The sequence below is a fragment of the Oncorhynchus kisutch genome, linkage group LG3 (assembly GCF_002021735.2).
Source record: "Oncorhynchus kisutch isolate 150728-3 linkage group LG3, Okis_V2, whole genome shotgun sequence".
In the NCBI taxonomy this organism is placed as follows: Eukaryota; Metazoa; Chordata; class Actinopteri; order Salmoniformes; family Salmonidae; genus Oncorhynchus; species Oncorhynchus kisutch.
The window spans coordinates 19,617,052-19,629,909 of record NC_034176.2 but is presented as its reverse complement, the minus strand read 5'-3'; the positions used below and the strand labels follow the sequence as shown (position 1 = coordinate 19,629,909).

The 12,858-nt window shown below is 43.0% G+C and overlaps 1 protein-coding gene across 3 annotated transcripts in view; it reads right to left on the bottom strand.

Moving 5' to 3' along the window:
- Positions 1 to 376: 376 nt before the first annotated feature.
- LOC109876907 (cell surface hyaluronidase) overlaps positions 377 to 12,858 on the bottom strand; it is a 47,125-nt gene continuing 34,643 nt past the window's right edge. For all 3 annotated transcript variants that reach the window (XM_020469253.2, XM_020469256.2, XM_031818551.1), the window contains exons 16-24: positions 6,188 to 6,365; positions 4,564 to 4,779; positions 4,230 to 4,441; positions 3,805 to 3,987; positions 3,165 to 3,387; positions 2,938 to 3,039; positions 2,513 to 2,658; positions 2,114 to 2,220; positions 377 to 1,893 (exon numbers count right to left, since the gene is read on the bottom strand). In XM_020469253.2, the coding sequence (XP_020324842.1) occupies positions 1,700 to 1,893; positions 2,114 to 2,220; positions 2,513 to 2,658; positions 2,938 to 3,039; positions 3,165 to 3,387; positions 3,805 to 3,987; positions 4,230 to 4,441; positions 4,564 to 4,779; positions 6,188 to 6,365 (1,561 nt within the window). In that variant the 3' untranslated portion in view covers positions 377 to 1,699. The remainder of the gene's footprint in view (positions 1,894 to 2,113; positions 2,221 to 2,512; positions 2,659 to 2,937; positions 3,040 to 3,164; positions 3,388 to 3,804; positions 3,988 to 4,229; positions 4,442 to 4,563; positions 4,780 to 6,187; positions 6,366 to 12,858) is intronic.

Sequence of the window (12,858 nt, the reverse complement as noted above, 5' to 3'; positions counted from 1 at the left end):
CAATGAATGATCCCACATTAAGTCTTTAGGTCAGTTTTCATAGGAGTTTCATATTACATCTGTAGCATGACAACTCATGTTACAGATTGATGGCATGGTTTCGGTTAGATAGGACTTCCTAACTATTAGAACAAGCCTGCCCTCAAGTGGTAAGATTGTCAAGTAGCAAGTACATCATTAGAAATGCACTGTTCTTGATCGTCTCCCTACCTAAACTTTCTTGCCCACTATAACCCAAGTCGACCATACAGCTGCCCCATTAGTCTCATAGGCTAGATCAGAGATTTCAGTAATCTGATTCCTTTGTGCATAACATTAAGTCATCCTAGAGGCATCCTTGATTTTGTTGAATACAGCTAAAATAATAACAAGACAATGATGACAGGAGACTTTATCACAAAGTTATCATCTCTGCAATTTCAGAAGAGCACTGAGGATGTGAGAATTCAAATATAAAAGGTTTGATTAAAGAAATAAACTCTCATGAGTATAGTGATTTAACATTTCAAATACAACTCAGAGCAAATTGAAAGGCACTCTCACAGTATACAGACAGCTTCTCAACATCCCTCAATACTCAACCCTATTCAAAGTGCTCAATTTGGAGTGTGCATCTTAAAAGCATTTGCATAACAAAAAACATCTTATTTACAACAGAACAGTGGTTAAAAAGAAGGTCCTTCTCTTCAGAGGCTCTCTCACAATGGTTGCATTCATTTTAACTCGTCCAGGGCACTGGGTAGGCAGAGTTTGCAAATTATTGACCATTTCTTAGATCTTAAAGTGAAATCTTCACCGGGCGAGCTAAAATGAATGCACCCAATCACATACAGAAAGTCACTAATCGCCGGCACAGTGGGGGAGCCCCTTTTCAAATCACCTGCTGAGGCCACAGAGGTACAGTAAGCCATGGTTTTGGTATGGACTACTAGTCTGTGTTAGTTTCAAGGCCAGATTTACCTTGTAAAATGTCCCCCCGTAACACATACTTTTGGCATTTATACGTAATTAACAACATACATGACCATACTAAAAGGTAAATTAGTTGGAAATGCAGTTTCAATGGTAAGATAATGAGAAGAAAAAGAGAAACAAACCATCTCTGCTGCATGCGTAGCCAGCCCTAGGGGAAAGTGTCACTGTGTAGAGATCAAATAAATATGGAACAAAAAAATGACACATCCTGGGAAAAAAGGTTTGTTGGAAATACAACAATCCCAACGGAATCTAATACAAAATGTTTTCATTAAGATACAGCTGCCCTTAACAGATCTAGTCGCTGAACAAAATGCCTCCAGGGACATGCAAAAACTGCAGAAAAAAGGAGTGAGGAAACAGACAGTTTTTCCTTTGATTTGCTAATTCAGTCTTCTTCTAAATGATGTGTTTCGTCTATGGACGTGGTGAGCAGCAGACAGGTCAAACGCTGGCCTGAACCAACAACCCATCAGGTAACTGATACAAGTGTCAGACCACACAAGTTTGATGTGGTTACTTACTTTGTTAATTTGCTCTTATAATTCCATTCTGGGTCCATCCCCGTTGATTCCCAGTCAAATATAACACACACACACACACACACAGTAAATTACCCCCCAAATTATTAAACATCTTTGCCAATAAAATAATAAATAAAAGTTCAGCAGTTCACATTCATTTGCTGGTTGGTTGTGTTTTGGTTAAATTGTGTTTACATTTGTCATTGTGGTCCTGTGGCGGTCCTCAGTAGCTCCAGGTCTCTGCGTGTACTGGTCTGTGTGCAGCCATAGGCCTCCAGGCCCAGGGGGAGGTAGCGCTCCTGCAGCCCCACCCCCTCCTCACCCTGCCCAACCAGGATGGAGGCCCACGGAGGGGGGGCAGAGCCACCCTGGAACCCCCAAAACACCAGGCTCTCTGTGAGAGAAACACAAAGTGTCATGTAGAAAATACTGTAATGAGGTGAGCAGAGAAAGAAGAAAAAGTATCAATCGCAGAGAAAATACATAGTTGGAAAGACAGCAGGAAGAAAAGAGGAAAACAACAATAACGAGGAACAGAGAATTGGATAAAAAAAACAGACCTGGCCTACAGTAATAGCACCCGCAACAGGGAACCATTTGAGAGTGACACCTACCTTTACTCTGTAGATCTGCTGCCTTAGTCATTCCCAGGGGGACCAGATATCGTGCAACACTGACCAAGCCATCGGGCTGCCCTCGCGTTCCCAGAAGCACTATTGACCTAGTCATGAGAAAATATAAGCAATTATGATTCATCGATTTCCCCATCAAGTCAAAAACCTCTGATCAAAATGATAGAACTTCTACCAGACGAAGAAATGCTACCTCTTACAATTCTCTTAAATGCACCTTGTTGCAATGAAACCAATAGAAAAGTGCCAAAAGCGCAAACCCCACCGAACTGGCACTCCAGGTTGACTAAAGCAATGCTCAAGGTCTGCAACCCAGGTCTGCAACAGACCACCAATCAAGTTCTAACTCCAACCAGCAAGGGCCTAATTCTTCCCCCTCACCTCTTTGGTAATCCAGTTTTAAGATACTCCTCCATTTTGGAGTCCATTTTGGAGAAAAATCTCTTATTTGTGACTTTTCCAGAGCAGGCATCAACAGAGACCAGGAAGATGCCTGGCTCTGTGAAGGAGAATGTCTCACTGTTCACCTGAGAGAAGAAGACGTTGTAGAAAAGTGGGTAAGAGATACAGCTGGCATGCTACAACCACAAACCGATTCAAAATATGGGTGGTGCTTTTGTATTGATCAATAGTGTATTAATAAATTAGTATTTCATTCATAAACATTTATAATGGCCGTTTGATGAAAGTTAAACAACAGCACACCAACAACATGCAAACACTCATTATGCACACTGTGATTCTGTGGCACCGGGACACTATTCTCTAATGTAATACTGTGTTATATTTAAACCTGTGGCACTCACAGTGATAAAGGATTGTGTGTCTCCAGTCTGCTGCTCCTTGCTGCTGAGCGATTTAATCTGAGTTTGGAGGTAGGAGTTCCACGGGTCACTGGAAAACACCAGCTACCAGAAAACACACAGATTAATGCAGGGCTTTTATGTCAGACAGCACAACATGAGCTCATTCCTTTTCCAATAGAATTGCATACTAATGGAACAAAGACAGTGTGGTGGACTACCAGGCTAACCTGGGAGGCCCCACAGTCCTTGCATGGTTGGTTGCTGAGGGTGGGCATGGGGACCACTGCCGAGGGAGTCTTGGTGTATTTGGGGTAGGCCTTGGCCGTGCAGTTACAGGTCAGTTTGGAGGACGACGTGGTGGCCATCACCTTCACTCTCTCACAACCCTTAACCGAGCAGTAACTGTGGCCATCGCGCCCCTGCCTCGCCCGCAAATACAGCCACAGCAAGCTGGGAGAGGAGAGAGGCCGGTGTTAATTGAGAGAGAGTGATGAAGGGGAGCGAGACAGACAGAGAGGCGAATCCTAACTTAAGCAAAATGTTCACTTAAAAATGTTACTTAGTCATACTATTGAAGTCAATAGGAGACTAAGTAAAAATTATAGAGGGAGAGAGAGGTACAGTAGATATAGCCATATGGATAAGACATTCGTTTTTTAAAATGTTTTACCTTTATTTAACTAGGCAAGTCAGTTAAGAACAAATTCTTATTTTCAATGACGGCCTAGGAACAGTGGGTTAACTGCCTGTTCAGGGGCAGAACGACAGATTTGTACCTTGTCAGCTCAGGGGTTTGAACTTGCAACCTTCCGGTTACTAGTCCAACGCTCTAACCACTAGGCTACGCTGTCGTATAGTGACTCTCACCCCACACTGCGGTCAAAGAAATACTTCCTCTCCAGCAGCCTCTTCTCCAGTTCAGCGAGGGAGAACACAGGCCCATAGTCGCTGATGTCATCGAAGATGTTACTCTGGCGGTCGTTGATGTCAGCCATGACCTGGAAGGTGGTGTCGGACGGGTAGCAGAGACCCACCAGCACCCAGTCACCTCTGGAGAGAAAGGAGGAGTCAACAGGTGACAATGAAGGTTAGAGATCTGTCTTACAAACTGACAAACACATCCTCTTATAGCACACACATTCAAACACACAGCAGAAAAACCAGAGACCTCCTGACCCAAATCCTGTGTATAGAGACCGGAACGAGACCAAGACCAGTTTCAATGTGGACAAACACCCAGACCAACCACCTTAAAAGACACACACACTCATCAGTCCCAGTGTTCCACTCACTGGTTGAAGTTAATGAGGGAAAGGACAATCTCTCTGGGAGCCGGGCCGTTCCAATGCAGGGTGTAGCTCTTGCTCATCATGAGGATAGGCTGGTACTGCTGGGACAGCGCCCCTTGGCTGTTAATACCCCTCAGCACCAGAGGAGCCTCAGGGTAGTCATCTCTACTGATGGACAGACTGAGGCTGGAAGCTCCCTGGGTCTGGATATACACCTGGAGGACACGCATTAGAAAATGATAAAGCAATAGAGTTTGGTCAATTCTATGCAGTGTATATCCTAAGCCGTGAATAAAGTCACTGGTGATAGGCATTAGGGCCACTGTCCCATCCGTACCTGAGAGTAGGTGCCACTGCAGACCACTCCGTTCCACTGGGTGATGTTGACACAGCCGGGGTGACGGATCAGGTAGTTGTCTGCTCTGCCTACATACGTGTCCCTGTAGCCCGTCACAGAGCCGTCCACGTCATGGAAGATGGAGTTCTTATCCCCGTCCAGATCATTCTCGTCGAACCACTGGCCCGGACGCCCGAAGAATGCCCTCAGACTCACCTGTCACAAACAATAGGTTTTAAAAGACAGACATGACAAAACACAACCAGTGACTTACAAAGATATGTATGGCCTAAAAAGTGATGACGCGCAATTTGTTGTGCAGGTTTTCTAACTTTGATCTTATAGGTCTATAGTATTTGTGAATTGAGCTGAATGTATATTATGGTCGTATTCATTAATATAGACTGTAGCAAAACGTTCCTAATGAATTCAACCCAGGTGTCAGTGATGAGCGTTCAACAAAAGTCCTTGAAAGCCATTTTGAAAAGGGACATTTTGAGTTTAGTCAAGCTTGAAAAGTTGAGTCGAGCTTGTCACCACATCCGACACTAGAGGGCTCTCCAATTCAGAATGACTCTCAGCATGGGGTCTCCACCCAACCACTGGTTCCAGTAAAATTCCAACTCAGTAACTCAGCTCTCTGCTGTGTTCCAGGACAATAGAGATTTTTCCAACAGATAAGACCAAACCAACGGCCAAAAGGAAACAGGCAGAGGGAAAGAGTGCATGCAGGAAAACAGTGTCTGATCCCTGCACTTCCAAATCAAAGCTTTCAATGTAAACACAAGTGGCACAAAACTAAACTAGGCCCATCAGAATGGAATCATGACCATGTGCAAACAAGCAGACGGAGGTTTCAGATGGTTATTTTGCCTGATTTGGCAAAGGAAAACTCCATAGACACTAATGTTTCAGTCAGTGACCTTTATCAAATCATATCAATTATAAGTTTATTGGTCACGTACACGGTGTAGAAGATGTTATAGCAGATGAAGATAAATGCTTATGCTACTAGCTCCAAACAATGCAGTAAAATGTCAAACATATACACAAATAATACAATTTTTTTTATCTTGAAATGTCAGAACGAATCCAATGAATCCAAATAGCACATAACAGTAATGCAATCTATATGTATATACACCAGATTAATCTACTAAGAATGATATAGGGTGGGCTATGTAAAAAATCCAGTATATAAAAATACATAAGCAGTGTGTAGAAACAGTGTAACTAAAATGCAATGTACAGTAGTAGAAATATTAGAACATATTATTTAAATACATAGTACAAAACCCCATGGCAAAATGGATAGAATTGCAGGAATTTTTCTTCCGGACCAGAGTCCGGATATAATTATCACATTCTTATCAGACATTTTGTTTGTAACATAATTATTAAGTCAGTATTTGAGAACAACAGAGACGAGGCAATGGCCCTTCTCCTGAAGTGTGCAATCGTAAACTCCCCCTCGTGGATTTAAAAGGAAAGGATTGGTCTAAGGAATATGGCAGAAACTCCCTACACCATGCTTACACCAATCCAATGCTTTTCAATGCATGAGGGTCAGAGAATGAGTGTGCACTTCTAGGATGAAAGGTGGAGTGATGTGATGGCTACTCACAGTGGGCTGGAAGCTGAGCTTGGACAGGTTGTTACGTGGTGTGAGCTGCCAGGTGTTCTTTAGGTTGAAGCCCACCGCGCTGGTGAAACGCTCCTTTGTCGGGATGTAATTTCGGAATGTGCTCTGAGTGATCCGCACAGGACCGTCATAGATCTGGAAGCCGCGGATCGGGAATGTCCTTTAAAAAAATCCGTATGAGAGTCACACAACAAACATGACTGGAGTCACACCGAGCTAACACAAACAAAACAAGTCACGTTACATTCAAGACAGCATCAGCTGATCCAGAGCATCTACACAGACTGTACAAAACATTAAGAATACCTGCTCTTTCCATGACAGACTGACCAGGTGAATCCAGATGAAAGCTATTATCCCTTATTGATGTCACTTGTTAAATCCACTTCAATCAGTGTAGATGAAGGGGAAGAGACAGGTTAAAGAAGGATTTTTAATCCTTGAGACAATTAAGACATGGATTGTGTATGTGTGCCATTCAGAGTGTGAATGGGCAAGACAAGGCAGCAGCTACTCCTCCTGGGATCCAAACATAAAGCACTTACATTACATCAAAATATAAAACAGTACATCATATAACATTATTACACTACTACATATCTAAAATTAAAAAAATGTTTGATACCACTATACAACAATATCACAGTGCATGTGTGTCCATGTGTCTGTGTCTCTTCACAGTCCCTGTTGTTCCATAAGATGTATTTTTTCTTTGTTTTTTCAAATCTGATTCTACTGCTTGCATCAGTTACCTGATGTGGAATAGTTCCATGTAGTCATGGCTCTATGTAGTACTGTGCCTCTCCCATAGTCTGTTCTGGACTTTGAAGAGACCTCTGTTGGCATGTCTTGTGGGGTATGCATGGGTGTCCGTACATTCAGCTTGTCAACACCTCTTTCAAAAAACAAGAGGTCATGAAGTCCATCTCTCTTCCACTTTGAGCCATGAAAGATTGACATGCATGTCATTAATGTTAGCTCTCCGTGTACTTTTAAGGGCCAGCCGTGCTGCCCTGTTCTGAGTCAACTGCAATCTTCCTAAGTCCCTCTTTGTGGCACCTGACCACACTACTGAAGAGTGGTTCACAACCCGAAGAACATCCAGCCAACTTCACACAACTGTGGGAAGCATTGGAGTCAATATGTGCCAGCATTCCTGTGGAACGCTTCAACACCTTGTAGAGACCATGCCCCAATGAATTAAGGCTGTTCTGATGGCAAAAGGGGGGGGCAACTCAATATTAGGAAGGTGTTCTTAATGTTTTGTACATTCAGTGTATAGCTATTTATAACACTGGAGAGAAACATTAGGCCTATTGCTAGCTTCATCAGCTTGTTGTCTTATCAGCTTGTTGTCTCATCAGCGGGGAAAAACAGTCTAACTAGATAACAGAAGGATATGTTGTTTTGTCTCACTCTGAAAAGCCTGGCTGTGACCAAACAACTAGCCGTTAGTGTGGTCAGGAAGTGTGTAAAAAGGCCAGAGAGGGATGACAGGGCCGTCATGAATGAGGGAGCAGCTGGAGAAATCAGGGCATGCAGCAATTAGCTGTTACCACGTTTTACAGCCTCCAAAGAGGGAGCTGCCAGAGAAGGGGATATGCAAACCACCAGATGTTAGGAACTTTTATATCACCCTTTATTTAGTATGACTTTGCTTATAAATAAATGTGTAAGCAATAACTTAGTGCTTATGGAGACTTTATAAATGCTCTTTAATTCCTTTCTAAGTTGTAGTTTGTTTAAAATTTGACCAAACCCTCAACTCTGATATAACAACCTGTCATATAGGCTTCTTACCAATTGTGTTTTTTTTGGGTGCTGTTTTGAACTTTTTTGAACATAATGTTTCTGCCATCGTTTCTTATGACCGAAAAAAAGCTTCTGGACATCAGAACAGCGATTTCTCACCTTGAACTGGAGAATATTTTTTCTTTAATGAGTCGTAAGTAAAGGATATACTGCTCCTCCCGGACCAGGCTGGTGAACACTACACAGAGACAGGAACAATCACCCACCAAATACAAAGTGAAACTCAGGCTACCTAAATACGGTTCCCCATCAGAGACAACAAGAATCACCTGACTCTGATTGAGAACCGCCTCAGGCAGCCAAGCCTAACTAGACACACCCCTAATCATTAGCAATCCCAAATCCTATAACACCCCAATACGAAACACAACACATAAACCCATGTCACACCCTGGCCTGACCAAAATATATAACGAAAACACAAAACACTATGACCAAGGCGTAACAGGCTGGGGACTTTAATGTAGGAAAAACTGAAATCTGTTCTACCTCATTTTTATCAGCATGTCACATGTGCAACCAGAGGGGGGAAACAAACTCTAGATCACCTTTACTACACACACACACACAGAAGTGTACAAAGCTCCCTCACCCTCTATTTGGCAAATCTGATCATAACTCTATCCTCCTGATTCCTGCTTACAAGCAAAAATTCAAACAGGAAGTACCAGTGATGCGCTCAACACAGAAGTGGATGCTAAGCTACAGGACTGTCTCGCTAGCACATACTGGAATATGTTCCGGGATTCATCCGATGGCATTGAGGAGTATACCACATCAGTCACCGGCTTTATTAATACATGCATCTACGACGTCGTCCCTACAGTGACCATACGTACATATCCCAACCAGAAGCCATGGATTACAGGCAACATCTGTACTGAGCTAAAGGCTAGAGTTGACGCTTTCAAGGAGCGGGACACTAATCCGGACACTTATAATAAATCCCATTACGCCCTCCGATGAACTATCAAACAGGCAAAGCATCAACACAGGACTAAGATCGAATCCTACTACGCCTGCTCTGATGCTAGTCGGATGTGGCAGGGCTTGCAAACTATCACGGAATACAAAGAGAAACACAGCCGCGAGCTGTCCTGTGACGCAGACCTACTAGACAATTAAGCCTTCTATGCTCGCTTTGAGGCAAAAAACACTGAACCAAGCATGAGAGCACCAGCTGTTCCGGATGACTGCGATCACGCTCTCTGTAGCCAATATGAGTAAGACCTTTCAATCTTCAGGATCGGGCCCTTTTTTTCAATTTCGCCTAAAATGACACCCCAATCTAACTGCCTGTAGCCCAGGACCTGAAGCAAGGTAATGCATATTCTTGATACCATTTGAAAAGGAAATACTTTGTAGTTTGTGGAAATTTGAAAATAATATAACACATTAGATCTGGTAAAAGATAACACTAAGAAAAAAACATGAATTTTTTTGTATTTTTCTTTTGCGCCATCATCTTTGAAATGCAAGAGTAAGGCCATTATGTATTATTCTAGCCCAGCCACAATTTAGATTTTGGCCACTAGATGGCAGCGGTGTATGTATCAAGTTTTAGACTGATCCAATGAACCACTGCATATCTGTTCAAAATGTTGTATTATGACTGCCCAAATGTGCCTATTTGGTTTATTAATACATTTTCATAATTGTGCACTCTCCTCAAACAATAGCATGGTATTCTTTCAATGTAATAGCTACTGTAAATTGGACAGTGCAGTTAGATTAACAAGAATTTAAGCTTGTTGCTTACAACCTCATGTAAATCACATTAGCCTACGGTAGTTCAACCATCCTGGGGCGGGGGGGGGACACCGAATCTGTATTATCCACGCCAAACTTCGTGCAAACCCAGATGAACAAGAATTTAAGTTTTCTGCCCATATCAGATATGTCTATGTCGTGGGAAATTTTCTTGTTACTTACAACCTCATGCTAATCACATTAGCCTACGTTAGCTCAACCGTCCAGCGGGGGGACAACGATCCCGTAGAGGTTAAACAGGTTAACATTCACAAGGCCGCAGGGCCAGAGTGATTACCAGGACGCGTACTCAGAGCATGCGCTGACCAGCTGGCACTGACATTTTCAACCTCTCCCTGACCCAGTCTGTAATACCTACATGTTTCAAGCAGACAACCATAGTCCCTGTGGCCAAGAACACTGAGGTAACCTGCCTAGATGACTACCGCCTCGTAGCACTCACATCTGCAGCCATGAAATGCTTTGAAAGGCCGGTCATGGCTCCCTCCAATTAGCATACCGCCCTAACAGATCCACAGATAACGCAATCTCTATTGCACTCCACACGGCCCTTTCCCAGCTGGATACAAGGAACACCTACCTGAGAATGCTGTTCATTGACTACAGATCAGCATTCAACAACATAGTGCCCTCCAAGTTCACTAAGCGAAGGACCCTGGGACTGAACACCTTCCTCTGCAACTGGATCTTGGAGTACATCACTGGGGATGAGCTTCCTGCCATCCTGGACCTCTATAAAAGGCTCCTTAACAGCTTCTACACCCAAGCCATAAGACAGTTAATCAAATGGCTACACAGACTATTTGCATTGACCCCCTTTTTTAATCGTATTTTTTATATATTTTTTGCACCGAGTCTCTTGCACAGGCTTGATGTACACTCACTGGACTCTAACCACACACTCACACATATTTCACAAACACACACACACACACACACACATTTCTTCACATACGCTGCTGCTATTCTGTTTATTATCTATGTATAGTCACTTTACCCCGAACTACATGTACATATTACATCAATTACCTCAACTAACCCATACCCCTGCACATTGACTCGGTACCACTAGTACTACACCTTGTATATAGCCTCGTTATTATATTGTGTTACTATTTTTCCTTTAGTTTATTTAACAAATGTTTCTTACTTTTTTGTTGTAAATTATGCAGCGCCGTGTGTCACGATCACAGATTTTATATATAATATATATATATATATATATATATATACAACAAAACACTTTTTTCACAGCGATAGGTTTGATAAATTCACCTCTGAAGGTGAAATGTGTACTTACATTCTGAAATCTTGCTCTGATTTATCATCCAAAGGGTCCCAGAGATAACATGAAGTGTCGTTTTGTTAGATAAAATCCTTTTTCAGATCGTAAAAAGGTCCATATAGCATGCACAATCGATTTTGTATTTCCACTCGTTCCATTTGCAAAGAAAGGAATCTGTGAAAATCTAACCCTAAACTTTGTTTCAACGAGTCAAATCACGTTCGTATGTATTCCTCCGAGATCCTAGAATGTAACCAGACTTCACTATATCATTAGGTGTGTAGTATATCCTATAGGACACCAAATTTGGTCAGAGAGCGACGCCTTTATGGCACGCCGATGACGAGGGCGGTCTTCACTTGATTGACTGTAACTTTGTCAAATAAGCACCAATTGGGGTCAAACAAAGCTAGCTAAATAACCAATGAGCTGGGCTTTACGGTAGTATGCAGAAACCCAGTATCTGTCACACAATGTTGCTGCTAACCTTGTACGACATCAAGCCTTTTCCTTTTGGACAAAAATTATAAGAATATGGAGAGTTATGAAGTTATGAAAACTGGGTGTTTTGCAAATGTAACTTCCGGCGCCGACAGAGATGGCCGCCTCGCTTCGCGTTCCTAGGAAACTTGTTTTTTTACGTGTTATTTCTTACATTAGTACCCCAGGTCATCTTAGGTTTCATTACATACAGTCGAGAAGAACTACTGAATATAAGATCAGCGTCAACTCACCATCAGTACGACCAAGGATATGTTTTTCGCGATGCGGATCCTGTGTTCTGCCTTACAAACAGGACAACGGAGTGGATTCCATGCAGCGACCCAAAAAAACGACTCAGAAAAAGAGGGAAACGAGGCGGTCTTCTGGTCAGACTCCGGAGACGGGCACACCGTGCACCACTCCCTAGCATTCTTCTTGCCAATGTCCAGTCTTTTGACAACAAGGTTGATGAAATCCGAGCAAGGGTAGCATTCCAGAGGGACATCAGAGACTGCAACGTTCTTTGCTTCACGGAAACATGGCTCACTGGAGAGACGCTATCCAAGGCGGTGCAGCCAACGAGTTTCTCCACGCATCGCGCCGACAGAAACAAACATCTTTCTGGTAAGAAGAGGGGCGGGGGCGTATGCCTTATGGCTAACGTGACATGGTGTGATGAAAGAAACATACAGGAACTCAAATCCTTCTGTTCACCTGATTTAGAATTCCTCACAATCAAATGTAGACCGCATTATCTACCAAGAGAATTCTCTTCGATTATAATCACAGCCGTATATATCCCCCCCAAGCAGACACATCGATGGCTCTGAACAAACTTTATTTAACTCTTTGCAAACTGGAAACGATTTATCCGGAGGCTGCATTCATTGTAGCTGGGGATTTTAACAAGGCAAATCTGAAAACTAGACTCCCTAAATTTTATCAGCATATCGATTGCGCAACCAGGGGTGGAAAGACCTTGGATCATTGATACTCTAACTTCCGCGACGCATATAAGGCCCTGCCCCGCCCCCCTTTCGGAAAAGCTGACCACGACTCCATTTTGTTGATCCCTGCCTACAGACAGAAACTAAAACAAGAAGCTCCCACGCTGAGGTCTGTCCAACGCTGGTCCGACCAAGCTGACTCCACACTCCAAGACTGCTTCCATCACGTGGACTGGGACATGTTTCGTATTGCGTCAGATAACAATATTGACGAATACGCTGATTCGGTGTGCGAGTTCATTAGAACGTGCGTTGAAGATGTCGTTCCCATAGCAACGATTAAAACATTCCCTAAC